The 21564-nt window shown below is 39.4% G+C and overlaps 1 protein-coding gene across 5 annotated transcripts in view; it reads right to left on the bottom strand.

Annotated features, from left to right (window-relative positions):
* kiaa1549la (KIAA1549-like a) overlaps positions 1–21564 on the bottom strand; it is a 115874-nt gene that overhangs the window by 16368 nt on the left and 77942 nt on the right. For all 5 annotated transcript variants that reach the window (XM_085464731.1, XM_085464730.1, XM_085464733.1 and 2 more), the window contains 4 exons: positions 18287–18480; positions 9403–9548; positions 2829–2953; positions 1847–2067 (listed from right to left, as the gene is read on the bottom strand). In XM_085464731.1, coding sequence (XP_085320857.1) covers positions 1847–2067; positions 2829–2953; positions 9403–9548; positions 18287–18480 — 686 coding nt within the window. The remainder of the gene's footprint in view (positions 1–1846; positions 2068–2828; positions 2954–9402; positions 9549–18286; positions 18481–21564) is intronic.

Raw genomic sequence — 21564 nt, 5'->3', positions numbered from 1 at the left:
TCCTGAGATAGGCTACCTTTTGTTTGTTGTTTTGGCCTTGGGTTCACCCCGAAGTTATAATTTGCTCCCTTCCTCTGTTTTTAAATTCACTCATTGTAAATAAATCACTGTCACAAAGTGTTAATTGTGTGACGTGCTGCTTGGGGTTGGACGGGGATGGATCACCCTTTATGTTGTGGTCTAGCCGCACCTAGATGGGCTATAACAGTAGTTTGATGCAGTGTGAAATGAGAGCTTGATCTTCCATCATGAGGACTTTGTCACACTGCCCTGTATTGCTCTACTCTTATCTGAGTAAGAGGTCCTTGATAATCAGCATTGGTAAATACTCTTAAAATGGCCTGGTGTACCTCAAGGTTCCGTTCTGGTTCCCATTGTTTTTTTTATTGTATTTGCTATCACAGGACATGAAGCTTCTCAATACTTGGGACCACGTCTTTGCACCTTGGCATCATGTTTAAAACTCAGCTAAACAACTTCTGTGTTATTTTTTATTCTTTGCTTAAATTTGACTCATCTGTGTGACCATAAACATGCCAGCTTTTTAAAATTAAGATTTCTATGAATAAATGTCAGAAGCATAAGTCTGCCTCTTGCTTAGATCCATTGAACAATAACTTTAATTAATGTCTCCTTCCTGACTGACTTGTACACAGTTAGTTGCAAATCCTAAACTCTGGAACTGCCTCCCTCTCCCAATAAGGTCGTCAACTTCTACTAACAGTATTCAAATACCAGTACTTACCGTACTATTAGTAAAGAGCCAGTTAGTTACTAGAAGCTAGTGGTTATAGCGATTAAGCTAAAAATGTTAGCTTGCCAGTATGGACGTTTTTTACCTGATACACATACTCTGAAAAAGGAAAAGGCCTAAAATGAAGATAAATAAATTCACAAAAGTAAATAAGATCAACTCTTTTCAGTCTTGGTAACCCTTTTGTGACATGATGGTCAACATAAGATTAATAGCTGCATGTACAGAGTCACCAGTTAAATCTAATAAAAACTGCTGTACAGGTATGTTGGCATTGAAAAAAAAGTTAAAATTTTAAAAGTTTTAAAAGCTTTTTTTTCCCCCTCCTCCATAAGTCAATAAGTTATACTTTTTCCAGCCTGTTTGCAGTTATGGAATTCACCCATATATTTTAATTAAACTATTTGAGTGTCATTTGTTTTTCTGGTAAGATTCACTGAAAGGAGTTAACGAAAAATATTATAGAAGTGTTTTTGTCATATTCAAAACAATTCTTTTGTATTCTTTTGATTTGCTTAAAATGACCTAAATTCTTCTAAATCTGAATGGTTTTTGGTAGAAGTTTGAAGTTGCTGAAGTGCTGAAGTTTAAGTTTCAGAAGGCAATAAAAGCTTTTCTTTGTCTGATGTCAAAGGATTTGTGAAATGTCCTCAGGCTGAATGTATTAAACTTAGTGACAAAAACAAGCAAAACCGACACTCTGTCAGTGTGACCTGTGAAATATTAATATGCTGACCTAATCTCACCCCTCTCTATTCACTCACTTGTTACGTGTTGCTTAGCAACTATGCTTTACAGCTACAGCATCACATTAAGTTTATATTTCCAGATGAAAAAAAAAATGGATTTAGCCTTTATTGTTCATCATTGTAGTAGTTCAACACTTGAACATTCATTATTTAAATGGCATGAAACAAAAATTTCATGTGTAAGAACTGTAATTTCATAATAAGGTCTAATCCTCGTAATACATATTTTGTGATTGGTCATTGAGATTTATTTCACTTTCTGCAGCAAATCAAGTCAGTGATAAGACAAACATTTAATTATATTCCAAAATATGCATATTTAATTATATTTATATTACAATACCTCTTGTGACACCCTGCAAAGGACGCCCTCTTTTCCTCGGCAGTCATTGGCTCTTTCACCGCGCTGTCGTGCCGGCTGTGCCTCGTGTCACGGTGGCTATAACCGTGGCTTCCAGTCTCGGAGAGCGAGAATTCTCCGTAGCCTTTCCTCCGGGCCTTCTGACGCAGTTTGTTCCTGTAGTGCTCAATGTCGGACTTCTGTTTAAGCCCACTATGGTTAGCCTGCAAATTCAAGTAATCAAATTATTATTATTTTATATATATATATATACATATATATATATACATATATACATATATATATACATATACACACACACACACACACACACACACACACACACACACACACACACACACACAATTGTTATTTTTACTGTTTTGGCCTCTTTTTAGTACTCACATCCAGATATTCAGACTATGAAACACACTCTAATCATGGGGTTTTCTAGTCTTATGTTAATAGACTGAGGGTGGATTTATCATGAGCCTGTGTGTTGCTGTTTGAGCTGCAGCAAGGTGCAGACAGGTTGAGGCAGAATAAGAATGAGATGTGATGGGCTGACTGAGAGATTAGAGAGAGACAGAGGAATAGTGTTTGTAGCAACAACAGCTATATTCAGTAACAGTACAATTTGTCCCAGAGGAGATGTTATGTTACTACTACTATGGTGGAGGAGGGGTAGTATAACAGAATGGAAAAGCATCTTTCTGAGTTAATGCACCTAAAGAGCTTGATAAACTACTTCTTCAATACCACCCATTAATATTTGTTCAATCAATTGAGTTGATTGATATCAATTTGGATGCAGTCCAACATCATCAATCGTTTAAACAATGGGAGACGAAACGTGGTTACCAAATGCTGCACTTGTCTGTGTGACTCATGGTGTCCTACTTTTTACTCTGCCCTATTCTGTCACCACTTCCGAGTCCAGGAAAGCTTTGAAGACATGCGTGTAAATGTTTGTTTGCCAACTCACGTCCCCATTGACAACCACAGAATCTTGGCTGTGAGAAGAGGAAGAGGGATACGAGTAGGTTGGCTGGGCTGTCATGGGCTTGATAGTGATGAGACGCAGAGAGCCTGTATGGTCTTCATAGGGATCTGGAAAGACAAGAAAGCACACAACTTGGTAATAAGCAAGAGTACCAGTTCTCAAGGTAGAATAAATCAAAAATCAGTATTAACTGATGGATACAGAGGTTTACTAATGGAGCTACTTTTCATTTCTCGCATACTGTAAGCTTTATATTAAGCTTGGGTGGACTATTTTTGAACCAATGAATGATATGCCTGTTTTTTGCCTTACATCCACTTGCAATCTTATAGTTTACTGTGACGTACAGACCAAGGAAGAAGTTTGTGTTTCAGGTTTGGTGAGGGAAATTTCTGTATTTATTACTCTGTCATGTAGCACTAATAAGCTGGTGTGTGTGTCTACATTGCACCCACAGAGTTTTTGAACTTACTAATGAAGCAAGCTATTGTTAGCTAACACATTAGCACTCTAGGATTTAATTTGTATGATTTTGCTTGTGCTATGTTGGGTTTTTTTGGAGCCATAAGATGAATTTGATCAGTAATGGGTTATCAGCTTTTCAATTTCCTACCTTCCGTTGTCTCATTGCTCACATGTACTTTCCTCCACTGTTTTCCACTCCAAAATAATTGCTTTTATCCTCTAATGTGAGATTTACTTGTTGTCATGGAAACTACAACTTTAATAAACACTAAATCCAATAAGAATTGAGTTTTGTCTCATGAAAAACATCCGCTGTATGTGACTGGTCCTCTGCTTCGCACAGTAACACAATCTCAGTATTTATGAGACTGTATGTTACAGCAGCGAGCAGCAGATGGATAGTGCTATGTTGCTTCACAGTGACTCACTGACTGACTGACATCATATGGCAGACTGCTTCTTTGTAGGGCTACGACAGTATGCCATTAACTCTGCTCCAAACCCACAATGTTACATTCGTCCAGGCACCAGCTTCGTCTGCTCTCATTTGCTGGAGAAACTGTTCAGCCTATCAGAGTGTGACAGCTCAGGTCAGGACAGGTGGCATCACAAGCAGCAGAGGGCTGTGAACCTGAATGGACACAGGTAACAATGTGTTGTAGCTAACGTGAACCCTGAACCATTTCACAGCAAGTGGCAAACACTGTACTGGTGTTTGAATTGAACATGGTTTCTGCCACAAAGGTTGTTACATCTGGTGAGTGCCACGGAGAGTGTGTGTGTGTGCATGTTTAGACATCTTTGTGAGGACCAAAAATTGGCATGCTATAGTTTTGGGAACCAACAGTCACTTATGTGGACAAAATGCCCGTCCCCAAGTTTGTAGGCATTTTTGAGGCTCAAAATGTGGTTTTAGTGTCAGGGTTACAATTAGGTTATGGTTAGGCTGAGGGTTAGGATTAGGCATTCATATTTGATGGTTAGGGTTAAGGTAAGTGGCTAGGGAAAGCATTATATCAATGAGATATCCTCACTAAGACATGAAAACGAGTGTGTGTGTATGTGTGGCTGTGGGTGGTTGGCTGGTTGGCTGGTTGGCTGCATATGTGCACTCCTGCACTCAGGGAAGACAGAGGCCAAAACGAGGGTGAAATTCAACAAAGGCTATTTTATATTATTTTATTTTACAATAACTTATCTTGCCTAAGTTTCACTATGAAGAAAAAGTAGCAACTGAATCATATTTATTTTCATACAGCACTGACTGGTTTGGTCTACATAAATGGGAACATTACAAACATTACAAATATAACGTTTGTAGGCTTTGCTTTTTAATTTTTTCCTTATTAGGAAAAATTTCTACTTTCCTGTTGTGTCTGTTCCTTCATTTAATTTAGCGGCAGCATGATGGCTGTGTTGTTGTTTTGCTTCCTCACAGCTACACATTTCAGATCAACAAAGAAGGGTCCTTCTTCTCTTCTTCTTTTGTGGTTAAATACATTTTAAAACATGTGGCTTCATTGACTGAATGTAGAAACTACATGTTGCATAATTTGAATAAACTACATTTTAGAGCCCCCGTTACTCAGTGTGTCTTCTGGTAAACAGTATGAGTCAGTCAACAATCTGCTGGTACTTTTGCTGTTTACTCCTTTATGTTTGCAGCAATATTGGTTACTATTATGGAGATGATTTAACAGATGAACAATAAAGTTAGTATATCCATAGACTACATATAAAACCACCATCATGTTATCCATTAGTTTTGGGATTTGAACCCTGAACATCTGAGGAACATTAAAACGTTCATTTAGCTATACTAAGGTCAGTGTTAGATGTAGTCTGTTTCTCTTGAACAGTTGCTCTAAAATCATTCTAAAATGTAAAAAACTACAACACTGTTTTTAGTCTCTTGTTGTGGAAGTTTAGCGTGCGAAATAAAAGAAGTCCCACTGTCTTTTGAGTGGTTTACTCTTGTAAGAAGGAATTTAGTCAGCACAAGGCACTGATGGCACTGCCCTGAAGGATTCACCGGAACAATGGAACCAGGCCGTACTTATATGGAAAGCTGTATCTTCATATATAAGAAACTAATCTTCCACATGTCTCACATCTGACAGATTCATTTTGGCTCACACTTCTTTACAACATTGCTTCAGTTTATTGAAGTTTGCATGTATTTGTTCATCACAGCTCTCTTGACTGAAACACTGGAACACCTCAATTGTTTTCTTTTTTGGCCATTCTGTTGCAGATTTGCTGCTGCACTTGGGGTCATTGTTTTGTTACGCGACGCAATCTGGACTAAGCTTTATCTTGAGTATACAGAGGAGTTCACAGTGGACTCAACTACAGCTCAACAGGCCCAAATCATCACCCCTCCACCACTGTGCTCAACAGTAGCTATGAGGCATTTGTGCTGGAATGCTGTTATGTTTCTCAAACTGTGGCACTGTGCATTATGGCCAAACATCTCCACTTTGTATCCCATCTGTACAAAGGACATTGCTCCAGAAGTCTTGTGGTTTGTTCAAAATCAACTTTGCAATTCTAAGCTGTGTTGTTCTGTTGAGAAAGAAGATGCTTTTCCTGATAATGCTTCGAAACGAGCCACACTTGTTCAGTCTTTTTCTAGTTTTTTTGCAAGGAACTTTAACTTTTAACATGCTAACTGAGGTCTGTGGAGTCTGAGATGTAGTTCTTGAGTGTTTGCATTTTCATTTCACTTTCGCTGACTCTCGCAAGTAAAATTACGGGTGTAGTACAAAATTCTCTTTAGCCAATGCTTTGACACCTGTAAAACTTCCTGAAGATGTGTGACCCACTGCAGCAAGCAGGTGTTTTTATCATTTCTGTAGCATACCGGCATTATTCTCTCCCTTTTTTTCTGAAAACTCTATTCCTGTCCATCTCCAGCTCTCTGCAATCTCTAGTGAGAAAATGAAACAATTACTCATCTTCTTGTCTCTTCTGGGTAAGCATTCATTCGCTCGCATAAACACTATTAATCACTTAAATTGCTGTGAACATTAGTTTGCTGATGCAAAAGAGATCTGAAAATCACAGTGTCCCAGAATGCCACTGAACAGCAGCAACGTGGCAGTGTTACCAGTGATCAGAGCAATGTTTAGGCAATCAATTCTGAAACTGCAGAGCTGGAAAAAAAACTGGGCTGATAATCTGTTGAACAGTTCAAAGATGCAGTGCATTCACTGCCACTACTGATTACAGGTGATGTAGATCAAAAGGCACAGTCTATTATCTCATGTCTGACAAAATGTTTGTTTTTAATCCTGTGATGTCTGCTAATTTAACGCTAGTGAGGAATCTGTGCAGACAGCGAATAATGTTATCATTTTATCACATTCTGCAAACTATGTAATTTATATAATATTTTATAAATATGTTTTAGGTTTACAGGTTGCCAAATATTGCAAGGGCTGACAAAAGCATTCATGCTTGCATCTTTGGACCTCTAAATTAGCTTAGCAGGTTCAACCCACAGACTGTATATAAAAGATGGACTGACCACCAAGATGGCAACCATTAGTTATGAAATCTGTATGTGGCGGGGCGTGGTCTGCAATGCCGCTGCAGGAGCGATGGACGCACCTGCAAGGCATCTGCAATCATGCCTCGTTGGCTTGAAAATCTGCACTGGGTCCTGAGGGTCGTGTTGTTGTTGTTGTTGACGCAGTCGGGCTTTGAGCTGGAAAGTTGCAGCCGACTGAATGTGTTTGCAGCAGCTTAGTAAAAAGATGCGGAAAAGCATGTTCATGGAAACATCATCAAGTCTGCCGTGCAATGTTTACACTGCATTTGGAAACTTCAACATTTGCCTTGCTTGTCCCATGTTGAAGTTTTTGGACCATAAGTGAAACTAGTTGGATGGACGGGTGAAGTCCTAAACCATACAAGGCTATTTAGCTTCATCAAGATGCATCCATTAGCAATATGCTACAGCACATATATATTTATTAATTAATAGTAAGTAGCAGACTACTAAAATAGATAATTCCATTAAAATGCTAAAAAGGGACTAAAGGGGCAAACACAGTTGAGAAGTCCATTGCAGTGGAGTGGTCCAAATTACCAGAAGTGAGCCTATCTATGGAAAACTACAACATTTTTTATTGTCACAACCTGCTAACATGCTTTTTTAAGCTTTATTAGGAGAACTGTCATTTACTTCAGCAGCGGAGATTGTCATATGGCTGTAAACAAGAACCTTCTTCTTTAAAATGACACAGTACCTGCCAGCTACTTTGTTGAATTAATGATGGAGAACATTTCAAAAGGCTCAAAGATGATGCAGTAGAAAACAGACATTGTCTTTTTTCATTTCACATGTTCTGTTTAAACTTGGCACCACCATTACTCATAACAGGAGTTCACTTGAAGTTGCGCCATCATGCTAGAACCAGCTATTGTAGCCTCAGGCAATGACGAGAAGACCACAGAAGGTGGTAAGCTCATTTTTTTATGAAGCCTCAGTTTTTGTCATTTCTAGATTTGACTTGAGTCCTAACTGACACTGACTCAAGAGTCTGGATAGATTTAGCCAAAGAGTGATTATAAAGAAAAATGTTAGTAGCTTCCTGGTCCGAAAAGGGGAAGGGGAAGTGAAATAGCTATTGGAGGACATCGTAGTGGCTGGATTCATTTTTCATAGATGTACCCAAATGTAAATGTGTGTATATGACAGATTTAGCACAGCTCCCACAGATTAACATGGGCTTTGTGTATAGTTTTGCTCACATATACCATGCTTACTCCCAACACAAGCACACCTATGCTAATTTTGTTTTGTGTTGTTTTGCTTTTATATCAACTTTAAAGTTGCTTAATTTTTTTCTTGAATTCAATTCAGTTCAATTCAATTTTTCTTATGAAGCACCAAACCACAACAACAGTTGCCTCAAGCTGCTTAAAGTGAACTTAATAATGTGAAGTACGTGTTTGTCATCATCATGGACCAGTCTCCTCTTTTTATGACCTTTTTTAACAAATGCTTTTAAATTAATAATGCATTCTTCATAATTAGTCATCAACCGTCTGTCTAATTGATGTAGTAGTGTGAAAAATATCAGAATCGGCATAAAAAGGTAGAAAACAACATGGAAATAAAGATGTCCTTATAACCAAGAAGTGTCGATAAAACATCAATAAACTAAGCTACAGCATGTCATCGCAGATTTTAGACTACATCAGGTCCCTTCTTTAACAAAAAAAAAAAGAAATGTGACTCTTGATTACAAGTAACCTTCTCATTTTAATAGTAATTCAATTATAACTTGGCATTTAAGTAGTCATACCCTTTGTGTGTGTGTGTGTTTTTAATATTGCACTCTGTGTGAGTGCAATATCTAAAAGCTCATTTAAAATGATGGAGAGGACAGGCATCAAGGTTAACAAGTAACTTTCCTACAGCATAGAACATATGCAGTGGGTTGTATGGATTTGAATAACACCTAAGGTGACACTACGCTGTCAGAACTGTTTCCTCCCACTTCCTTGTCTTTCTCTGTGGTTCTGCTCCAAAGTAAGTTGATGCAACGCTTAAGGAATATGTACTCGCTTTTATCTCCATGCAGCATTTGGAATGAGGTAAGCCGATTGAAAACAGCCTAAATAGCAACACGTGAATGCTTCATGTGTCTTCTAACTGATCTAATATCCCAGTTTGCATATGAGCGGACGTGTGACAATATTTGATGAGTACATGTGTCGTCCCTGATAGTTACATGATGCTGTAGCAGGCTGACTCATTGTAAGCATGAGTGTGTTTGCGCTTCATTAGCTCACAATAATTATCCTTGGGTAAAAACATCATAGCATGAGTGTGTGTGTGGAGGGGCGGGGGGTGGTCAGTTTTTTGGTGATCTGCACTTGTTTATTAGCAATGAAAGACTTTCTGATGGGCACAAACATAAGGAGAGGCAGATTTTTTTCCATCTATCCATCCATCTGTCTTTGTATGTGTCCTTCTCCTAATACCTTCCCTTCTTCCTCCTTCACTGGAATCATCTCATTCTTTGTCTACCTTCTTAACCCCCTCCCTCCTCATCTCTCTTTCCTTCCTCCTCCTCACCGTTGGCGCCCCTCTTGTGTAGCTCCTCTTTGCCGTTCTTGCTGCTGCTGCCAGTCGCAGTCCTCCGGGCCGAGGAGCTCTTGCTGGTGTTCAGCTTCCCGGAGCCGTTACTCGACACCGAGCCATCCTCATCACTTGGCAACCTCCTGTAGTAGCCATGGCAACAGAAAGGAGGCGAAGGGAGAGAGGAAAAGGGAGGGGCGGAGAGGGTTGTGAGTGTGTACACAAACAGGGCATCATCTCACAGTTATTACTGCCAACACACTATTTAAAAAAATGTTAATGGCTCATTACAAAAAAGAAAAAAACCCAAAAGTGCTTTACAAGCCAAAAACATGTGGTGTGGTGTTTGTATGTGAGTGTGCGCATTTTATGACAATCGTGTAGGTAAACCAGCAGATTTGGAAGTTTATATGCAATTTAATTTGTCCTGGAAATGCCAAAAAAAAGAGAAAAAAGGTAAAAGCTTGGCTGTAAGGACTGTATAGTCTACGGGAACTGAAGGTGAACAAACTTTGTAAAATCTAAGCTACTTTTCAAGTGGCATTGTTTAACTATAAGTGACATCATTAGTCACAAAGACAGAGATGTCTAAAACATTAAAATCTGCAGCAGCAACTTGATCTGAAAGGTGAAGATTAGCATTGTCACACATCGTGCTACCTGCCAATTGTCAACACCACTGACTCAACTTTTGTCTCATCTTGAGCTAATCACTTGTCATCACCAAATTATATAATTGTCAGTCATAAAAGTTTGAGTCCCCAACTTTTTCTTTGTGCTTCATATTGTCCCTCCTGACAGGGTCAAAGGGGACTGGAGCTACAGGATACTCCCTGGGCAGAACACCAGACTGTCACAGACAACCATTCACATCTACAGATAACTAAGAACTAATGAACCTAACATGCAAGTCTTTGGAATGTGACACCAGGAGAAGACATGAATTCCACACAGAAAGGCTCCGGCCTGCTGGCGGATTCGAACCCACTGTGCTGCCCGGATAAGCCATTAAGTGAAAGGATGACTGATGGCATATGACATCACATCAGCAAATAAGATAACATTATAGATATACAAGCCTGATCATTTAGAGTCAAATTAATGTCATAGCATTTTTTTTAAATGATAAATGATTTATTTCTTATCTTATCTTGTGCACCTAAACTAATAACACTCCTGACTCCTGGCATTTTCATGCCAGCTTCCACACCTGATAATCAGCAGTTACAGTAGCTTGACCTATGTGATGTTAGCAGCTAACTAGACAAATTACATCACCTTTTACTGTTGTACTGTGTCATACGGTGTTTGTGCTTTTAGAGATGGTGATTAGACTTGTGCTGAATGCACCTTGTAAAAAAAAAAAAAAACGTGAAATGAAGAAATGCAGGGCAAATGTGAAGGACAAGCAGAACAATGGCATGCTGATTTTTTGGGATAGCCTGGCTTCCAGCCAGGGACCTTGATGGAAAACAGCCCAGCATGCATATATTTCCCACTCAAAGAGTCATTTCCCTTTACTTCAGAGGAAATTATATTGATGACATTTATTTCCTGTTATAGCAGCAACCTCCAGGCTTTATCATAACCTTAAACCAAATAGTGATCTACATTATAGTGACTTGCTTTTGTCCCCAAAAGGTAACATCAAGTCAGTGTATTAAACACTTTTATGTCCTTTATGTCCAGTGTGTGTGTGTGAAAAAAACTCGTGCATAAACATGTACGAATTCAAAAATAGCACTTAGTCAGTTCAATCTATATACCGAGCACACACATACGCACACACACGTGCAGGGTACACAAACACACATGCGCACAGCCTTGAGGCATGTAAGACACAGCAGCTACACAACGTGACAGGCCGGTCTACAGGTGGTGTGAGATGCACAAATCAGCCGGAGCCGACATTACAGAACCACAGGCGAGGCTAACACTGTGAACACACACACACACACACACACACACACACACACACACACACACACACACACAATGCAGCCAGTGCTGTGTCCGGTGACTGGCCAAGTCAAAGTAAAAGTCATGTGGAATCAGGCAAAGAGCCGCTGGGATGGAAGGAGAAATACAGTGTGTGTTCCACATAAATCTGTGAAGGCCAGAGGGAGGAGCAGCTGAATCAATAATCACACTACTGGAGACTAGCGTTCATCTCCGTGCCGCTCTTTGTGCCTCACAAACTGCAGCTCTCTGGAGGCTGAAGTGAGCAGAATAAATGCTGCCCCTGTGAACCCATCCTACAGTGTTGCCCCATGGTTAGCATGCAGACTGCGTCTTCCTCCTTCCTCACACCAGAGCATGTTCAGCGGGTAAAATAATCACCGCCGTTGTTTCTCACATTGTTTCAATTTTTTATGGTTTAAACAAAGAACCATTTTGAAATGAAGCAGAAAATGATCACATCACTCTACTCGTGTCAAGACAATGACGCAATCACACACAAAAAGCTGACTGCAATTTAGTCACTGTTGAAGACAAACGGTTATATTACAAAGCTGCAGGAGTAAAATATATATTCTTAAAACACAAACATGTGGCACCTGTTCCACTGCTCATTAGCACAAATAACTATAATATACAGCAAACAATAATATTAAAGGAACTGTTGAATTCAAATACAAGACAAATACTATTATTTACTCTCAGACATCATACAGAGCCAAGAAAAAAAAAAACCTCTGACATGGCCTGTTTAGTATTTAACAAAAATTCTTAATTATTTTAAAAGATAGACTACCATCTATGGATGCCTATCTGTCAATCTGCTGTTTTGTGATGGGTGGGAACAACATCATCTACCCAAATCTACCCACTTGTGATACCACAACCAGTTAGGGCCGAGGGCAGCGTCAATGAATTTGAAATGCACGCACAAAATAAAAAGCCCAAACTGGAACGCAGTGCAAAGTGATTTCAATAACATGTATACTGCTTAGCAATGCAAAGTCATTTGAAAATGACAATCATGCAACTTTTCATCTAATGCAAGTCGGAAACTTTTCCTTTATGATAAAGCACAGCACCTGGTTCTGCCTGCACACAGACCACAAAGCACAACAATAAATGCATTCTTGGTTGTTGTTTGGGTTTGAAATCCATTGCACCCCACATTGCATCGGTTCGACAGTGAGATATGTATGTACCCAGGTGGTAGAATAATGTGAATAGTGTTACCTTCTTTGAGAATGTGTGTGCCGGTTGGTAAAGCTGATTATCAAACTATGCCAGCGCTTCCAGTCCTTTACACTGTCATCACCGTCACACAGAACGGCTGCCTCTCGCTTGGCTACAGCCAGGGTTATAAATATACATGTGTTTATCATCCTCGAGAGGCAAAGCACAACTAATCCCACCTCCATTCATTTTCATCTAGCGGTGTTTAAATGTGAGGCTCTGTCTTGTGTGCATTTCTGCATTTGCTTTAATGTGAGAGGAGGCATGATGCATCTCATTTATGACTCCCGAACTTCCTCAAGGGAAAGCTGTCGCAATTGACTGTGGGCGCGGGTGTGGGTGTCGCTCGTAGTAGAGAAATGTTTGGGGATGGAAACGTTTACAAAAAGAACAGTTTTCATATTTTGTTCTAAATCTTTTCAGTGTTTATGCATAGAACAGATTATGTCATAAGTCTAGTGAAATCTACCGGGAATAAGACCTTTTGGTACATTTTGGGAAATGTGTTTAAATGGCAGGATTCCGGCAGATGTTTGCAAATCACATTCATCGCTCATGCGTGAAAAGCAGGGACAATAACAAGGAAGATTAGAAACAAAAAAAGAGAAAATATATGGGGAAGAGACTTCATTTATTACCAAATAAAGACAAGCTGCATAAAACATGAAGATTAGCAGCAGATAGATGCAACTTTCATTTTCTAACATTATTCATTCTGATTTGAAATCACAGAAATACAATCAAACACTCAAATGTCTAATCCTCAGTAGTAGCCCAGTGGCTGTGGGGACAAATGACCATCTGTTTAGCCGTATGTTTGGGTCATTACATGGATTTCATTAGTTTTTCACTGAGAGCAGATTGTGTCTGATCAGTTTGTCTCTTCCCATGAGCTCACATTTCCAAAATCACCATAAATCTAATACACAGTATTTCGCTCAACTTTTAAAAAAAATGTAGAAATAACATTTTACTAGAGCCAAGCTTCAGAGCTTTAATCCAAAATAGTGCCCAACTTTTCAAAACGGGCTCGTTCCGGCTTGCTTGTGATGGTTTTGGTGACGTCTTTGAGTTTTGGTTCTTGTTTTCATTGTTATTCTAGTGGTGTTGACTTTTTGTCTGCCCAGCGCTTCCCGTGTTCCTTCTGTCTCGTCTGTCTGCTTTCTGTGTGGCATGTTTACTGTGAGTCTTGTCGCCTTCATGTTAAACATGGTTTTTGTTTGTTTCCTGTTTGACTTTGATAGGTTTCTTCTGGCTGCTTTGTTTTATCTTGTGTCCTGATGTGATTTTTCTATCCGATTATTGCTGTAGCTTGCATATTCTCCAGTTTTTAATTATATTCTTTGTGTTTGTATGGTCACGTTTGTCCTCTGCTGTCATATGTTAGTCAAACAGGCATGCACTCAAAACATTTTTTAGGGTGTGGAGACCAGTCAGTGAGCTAATGGCAAATTTCTGATCTCTAATTAATAGTGTGTATTTCCAGACTGGTTGGGGAGGTATAGATATGTTGATGCAGCAAAAGCATGCTTGCAAATGCTAGCAGGTTGCTGTTGTTCCCCATAGTTTATATGGAAAACGGTGAATGTCAGAAAAAATACTCAACAAGTAGTTGTGAAAAGTGCGATCAAAACTGGCAATTTCTACCGCTTACCTTCAAAGACAAAGTTTCACCTTTTGAAATGTATTGTTTGAAGTGGTAAGATAGAACTTTTACTGTGAAGGCGCATGCTATCCGTTTCCATTTTGTGTGAACTTTTTTCATGTTTTATCTACAGCTTGAAGAGTAAAAAGGCTAAAAAGTCTGCAGCTTTCATGCAAACTACAGGCGACTGTAGCAATTTGCAAGGGATCTCACGGGGAGCTTTTTGGTGCAGAACCCAACTTGCAAATCATTTCGCTGGGCAGTGAGCTGACCTGTGAGAAGGTGTGAGGAGGTCACTAACTGGTCTCTAGGCCTGTGTGACTGAGGCCTTATGCTTTTGCAATGTTTCTTCCATGTTCTTTTACAGACGTGGATCATAGTGACAGGCTTCAGCTGCAGTTTCTGAGACAAACTTTTTAATCAACAGTGAACTTCCTCCTGATTTCACTGGGTACAGATGCATTTTTTTTTTTTACTTTATTGCTCCCCAACTTTTGAAATCAGTCTATGATTCATGCCACATGCCGAAACATGATCCAAATCTTTCAAACCTGACACTACGCTTTAAGCAATACACCCCCCAGTGTGTAGAAGACTGGAGGAAATGCGCTTAAGCTTGCACGGATTCTATTTTTTTAATATTAGTAGTATTTTTGGAGACATTTAGTTGCAGATAATTATCTGTGAACGACCTAATGAACCCACATTAGTGCAGCAGGAAGCCATCGGACTCATGTCATCAGCGTATTTAAAAATATGAGAAGAGACGTGACATTCATTAGTGTAGAGTTTGCATAAAATCCAGTACTGGCCATTTTTGCTAATGAGAGGACACGGTCTCTCTGCTCACTAAAACGACAATGAAATTATTCATCCAAAAAATGTTATTTAAATGTTACTTAAACAGATGACTTTGGGTTTGTACTCTCTCCAGTGTAGACACCAATCCCAACACAAAAAGAGCCTCAGTAACTATAAAAAAATTAAAATTGTTCGCCTCTGCTGCGAAGCCATCTCTGATATCTATAAAGAAATGTATATGATATTCGTATGTTTCAGTGAGACTAGCTGTGCGTAAGACACCTCCACCCCCACCACCTGTACGGTTGGCGATCCGATCCCAGGCTGGAAACAGTCCCAAAGTATCCTTGGGAATACACTGAACCCCAGATTGCTCCTAGTGTGTGCATCATGTGAATGTTAGATAGAAAAACTGTAGAAAAAAAGTGCGTTTATGAATGTCTGTGTCGATAGATAGTTTTGTTTTTTTTTACTAATGAAATATCTGAAGGAATTATGAATTCATACCACCACTCAGTACTTGTAGGAAACTTAATTATCTTTGCGCCTCAAAAAAACACAGTGGTGAAATCTCAGGCAGCAGATTCCCCTTTGATGCCATGAGCTTGACAGCAAACTGATAACCAGACAAATCAAAGACAAATGAAAACTTTCTAGTTTTCAGACTCAGTAACATGTAGAAACTCCTAAAAATCATCATAAAACACTGATTTGTGTAACAAGTTATAACTATGCACAACATTTTAAATTTGAAGATAATCAAAAATCTCTTTGAAACACATTTGAGCTTTGAAAAAAAATACTAAGATGAAGCCTGTTTGTTTTTTTGACTCAGCAGGGATGATTTTAAATACGAGAAGCTGAGAATATTTTATATTGAAAGCCATATGGAATCCTAGAGTGCCTTATTGGGTTATATTGCATTATATGTTCACATTTCCCCATAAACTGACATAGAAAAGGTACAAAATGGTGCGTAACATTTGACAAGAATGCAGGAAATGAAACGTCTGATGCTTGAAATAATCAGGCCCTCCACCTTTCCTAAACACATGTTATGTATATTCTTACATATAAAGTATAATGAGAGAGATATTGATTTTGTGGATTATCTGTATTTTTTATTTTAAACTCGTTTATTAATTTCTGACTTTGAGACACACCGGTGTGTCTACTGGCCAATTAGTTTTTTCACAGGTCCAGCAGCCCCATAATGAGTCATTTAAACAGGTAATGCTCGTCGTTGCCAGTGATACCCCGTCCCACGCTGTTTACAGTAGATCTTGCTCATCAGTAGATGAAAGGCACAGTCGTTTAAATGTATTTCCTGTTAATTTACACAAATCTTTTGTGTCACATCATGTGTCAGATAGGTGTTAAGCTGTTAACAGTTGAAAATTACTGGAGCAATTATTTATTCACACTTAAATGGGATCATCTTAGTGAACTTCTCAAACCACATACTCCTGCTAGAACACTCAGATCTGCCACTCAACTACTTCTGACCCAACCCAGATCTCGACTGAAGTCCCGGGGTGACCGTGCGTTTGCTCTGGCTGCCCCGGTACTGTGGAATACCCTTCCTCTCGACCTCCGCGCATCTGACTCCATTGCACTGTTCAAATCACGATTAAAAACCCACTTATTCAATCTTGCCTTTCCCTCTAGTTAATATTTCTTTTATGATTTTATATCATGCACTTTTATGCTCATTTAAATTCTTGTTTGCTCTGTACCTGTTGCTTTCCTATGTATTAGTGACAGTTATCTGTTTGCATATTTAGTACTTGCTTTGGTCCTATTTCTATTATCCTCCTCCTATACTCTATTTTACTTGTTAAGCACCTTGGCATACCCTTGGTTTTTAAGTGTGCTTTATAAATAAAGTTTATTATTATTATTATTATCTGTATTTGTATAGCAACACACCTAACACCACTATTAGACTCAGCGCTCTCAACTTCAGCCTAGTACATCACTCCATCCGTTGTTTTGGCTGCAAACAGAAGCAGCTTCCCTTCTTTTGTCTACAAACAGCCTTTCGTTAACATTGGACTTATCTTAAAATCATGTCAATCTGTCAGACTGTGCACTGCTTACTCTGGGCTTCTCTCTGGCTTAACTGTGATGCACAAACAAGCACTGATGTCTGGACTTGCTGAAAAGCTCTGGTTTTGTCACCGCCTTGTTCACTGACTGAAACAGATGCTCGAGAACTTTGTTCTTCCCCTTCACAAGACTTCCAGCTGGGAACAGCATGTCGGATCAGCTCGCTATCTCAGCACTGTACCTGTGTTCAATCACAGCGTATAGTGATGTATGAACAAGGGAGAGCTTTCCTTTACATCCACATCTATAATGAATTATGCACAATGATGGCAGCAGTGTGACATAAGACACCTCCTCTACTGGGTTTTGGTCCGTGAAAGGGTCAGACTACACTTTTGTGTTAACGACATGCTTTGCTTAAACACCCAAAAGCAAACCGTCAAGCTCAAATTTCTCTGAGCCAACTGCTGCTATTGTTGGACATAAAACAATGTTTTAAAACAGACAATACAGCTGAGGGTGTGTTACCCTCTCTGCATCACAGCTGATCGAGCCTAATTCATACCTAGTAGATGCATATCAGCTGAATGGGTAACACAATATTATGTGACAAAAATTGTATTCTTAAAACTTCTTTATGTAAATTTGAGTCAACAGGACTTTTGAAGTTTCATGTGTGTTTATGTTTTCCAGATTCTTCTGTGGGGACGAGTCGCCCTGGCAACCAGCCAGCAGACATTTAAACCCAAACCATGATCAATACCTAACCCTAATCAAATCAATTTTATTGTCTAAACCTCACCAAATATGTTTTTTAAATTAATAATATATCAAAAATAACACAAATGAAGTCTGTGAGGTCTATTTGGGTGAACATTTTTCATTTAATACTTGAGATTTTGCCATTAGAACTTGAGTTCAGTCCACATAAAAAAAATAATGATATATAATTAATGTTTTATCCAAATTGTAGCATATGTCTGTGCATGTCTCTGTTTCGGTTTGGTAGGTAACACCTGACTAAATGATCACACCAAAATAAAGATTTTTGTGCTACTTGTCTTCATGATTTTAAAAAAAACAAACTAAAAAAACTGATGCAATGATAAAGCACAATAATGCTAACATCCAAATCATTTATATAAGGTCAGTTTTCCCAGTACATTAAAGCAGATGAGTCAGTAACTTTCTTACCCTCCTTTGTGTATGTCAGCAGACGGAGGCCTCTTATTGGCAGTCCCATCCTGGTGCACCTTCTTATCCAGTGACAGCGACAATGGAGCGTCTCGCACAGGCAGCCCCAAAACCAGCGTCTCCTTGGTAACAGAGACTGCCTCATCACCAGTTCGACCCATGTGCTTCTTGGCATAGTCGAAGCCCTGGACAGGCTGTTGGGGGGGAAAGGACAACACATAATGTTTGAATTTGCACAGTCAAAGCTAATCCAGCTTTTAGCACAATCCAGTCAGGAGTTTTTGGATTGATGGACCAAAAGCAACTTGAGACATGAAAACAAACATCGACTGTAGAGCACATGCAAAGACATCAAAAAAGACAATGCAACCGTTTCTGATATGCTGTACATGGCAGACGCTGATGAGAGGGAAATATTGGAAGTCAGTTTACTTTAAAACTCACAAAAAATTAACAATATATAACAATATATCAGCCACAGAATGTGCAGATCTAGCATGAATGAAAAGAGCAGTTGACACCAAAAGAATAACTGAAGAATCAAAAGTGCGAGGCAGGATTTCTTGCAGAATTGAACATCAGAGTTTTCCCATTTACATTATTGGTAAGCTAGTTTTCAGTTTAATTATATATGTTATACTGATGCATTTCAACAAGCAAACAAATAGAGCCAATAGCCAGCTGAAGCATGCATACAACTAATGTTCATGACAGTTTCAGCTGTGTGGTGGCAGATGTCTTTTCTGCCTGTTGCCATAGCAAAAACATAAATACATCTGCACTTTTTATTGTCTTTGCCTACTGTTTTGTGACATCAGTTGCCCATTGCTGCATTGTTCAGTGCACAACACCTTTTATCCTGATATAAGCACTCTGGATTGAGCGGTAATTGAAGCCATAATGTTGGGTAACACACTTACAGCAGAAGCAAAAGCTTAAAGTTTAATTTGGTGAGAAGTCACCACACTTTAGAAAAGCTCGCTGGATTTGACAGGCAATACCATACGTGCAGTTTTTATGGCATGCCACAGAAATTAAAGTTAAGGCTCCTTCTTTTACTGATAAGAGCTACTTAAGTGACACATATAGAATTTTACTTTGTAAACGTTTGCCAACTATTTGCAAATTCTAACACTTGGATAGACTTGCTGCGCATGTTCTATGTAGGGCTCTGGCTATGACAGCAAAAAATTTTAATTTTTCCTTGTTGTCGTTTGCCTTCAGTTTCTGAGCCTTGCACAGGATCCAAAAACTCCCTGTGCATGGGGTTCTAATTTTAAATTTTGAATTCCCACTCAATACTGCTGCTCCGAGAATGTAACCTTAAGCTTTGATCCATGAGTTTGGGGTTTTTTTTGGGTTGTTTTTTTTTTTTATAGACTGCTCATCATGTAATAAGCCCAATAGCAGTACCAGCTGGAGTTGATCTCTGTGGCACATACACACCTATCACATGCCTGGTGTAGCCATTTCCTGTGATTAAAGCAGAAGCATAATGCTGCAGCTTCAACTCTATTATTGATACAGTCTATTCACTGGGTTTGTGTGTTTCTATACTTTTTTTTATCCGTTTAAAACCTTCTGTTTCACAAGCTGGGCTACTGCAGCTTAAATGTTAAAGTGTGTTTATTATGTTTTTCCTTTTCAGATTTAACCTCTGTGTGAATAGATATGTCAGTAAACACCATGAACGCCAGCGATGGGACTGCCTTTGTTTGACTGGACTGATAGATGAAAGACTTCAACTCACTTTTCAATTCATAAAACATTTTGAGTCCGTTGTCACCCTGAGCTTTTCACGCTAGCTGCAGCACTGAACAACCTGATGTGGGTGAACAGCGCTCAGAGTTCTACCAGCTGACACGACATGGTCTCCTGAATACTAAAGAAACATTTCCAGATAGGTGTTGCTTCTATTTCAGATAAAAGTAATTGAATGGACATCCCTCCCTGAACCTTTTTTTTTATCAGTCTCCAAACACCAGAGCTGGCATAATGAAAAGTTGAAAAATAAATAAATAAAAAAAGATTAACAGCACCTTTGAAGTCAGGGGTTTTGGCATAAAGAGACAGAACATAAAAAGAGGCGGCAGCAAAAGCAGTCTGAAAAGCCTCCGAGGCCTGGACACAATCTTTGTATTCAAATTAAAAAGCGTTTAGCGCGCAGGAGTGAAAAAAATTAAAATTTCAATTTAGGTTACACAACCACGTAAATGAAACCCAGATTGAAAAAAATAATAAAAATTGCCACCTCTTTTCTATTTCGAGCAGCTCTAAAATGGGACGTCTAATGCATTTGATGATGCATGCTAAATTCTGAGTGCGTGTGAGGTTAGGCAATGCGTGCATCCAGCTGACGGCGTTGTTAATAATTCATCAGTCATACACACCGCTGTACCATCAGCAAGCTCCAACACACGTGGCTGCAGACGTGGATGAGTGCCGGGGAAAGTGATAGGAGCTCAGATAGAGACGGAAAGAGAGCGCTACACCGTAGGCCCTCTCACCATGCCATAAATATATATGGATTGAGTCCATCTTTACACGCATATTCTACCAACTAAATTGATGTATGTTGACAGTTGCTGACTCTTTCATGTGAAAGACCTATGGAGAGTGCAAACACTCATTTGCCTATAACCTATGAGGAGAAAAGAAAGGGCAACGTGCAAGGTAGGAGCACAAGATGTGCTGTTGCAAATATGTCCTTCCACCAGTATGCATGTGGATTATCACAGCACAGGCATAAGGTTTCATGCCACGGGTGCTGAAATGGCACTGAACTGCAGGTGATGGGTAAAGTCATGCATGGAGACAGTATGAATTCTCAGAAATGACAAAGCCGAGGGGATGTAACCTTGAAAAGCAGGCTGACATTTCACCGCTCACATTTGATTCATGATCGTTCTTTCTCTCTGTTCTTTTCACTTCCACACATCTGTCTATTCAAATTGTCTCTGCCCTTTCTTCCTTTCAGGACTTTCTCTTTTCCCATTCTCCCTGCCTTGTCATCTCGCTCCCTCATTTCCTACGTCCACTGACAGTGTGTTGACTTAACAAATGGCCGTCTTTCATCTTACGCGAGGGGCCCAGTTTAATGAAGACTTGAAGCCCGTGCTATGGGGTGATCCTCTGATCTCTCTGTCGGAGATGGATGGTGTTTTTCTCCACATCCATTTAGAACAGCACCAGAAGAAAGAAGGCGAGGAGAGAGAGGAGGACAGCAGCAAGAAGTCCGGGATTTCTTCCACTTGAGGATGTCATATGAAGTCACTCTG

This window comes from Copadichromis virginalis, linkage group LG7 (genome assembly GCF_057382275.1).
Source record: "Copadichromis virginalis isolate Kocher_CV1m ecotype Utaka linkage group LG7, C_Virginalis_male_GT1.1, whole genome shotgun sequence".
Lineage (NCBI taxonomy): Eukaryota > Metazoa > Chordata > Actinopteri > Cichliformes > Cichlidae > Copadichromis > Copadichromis virginalis.
Note: the sequence above shows the minus strand (reverse complement) of the source record. Positions and strands in the feature narration are given on the sequence as shown.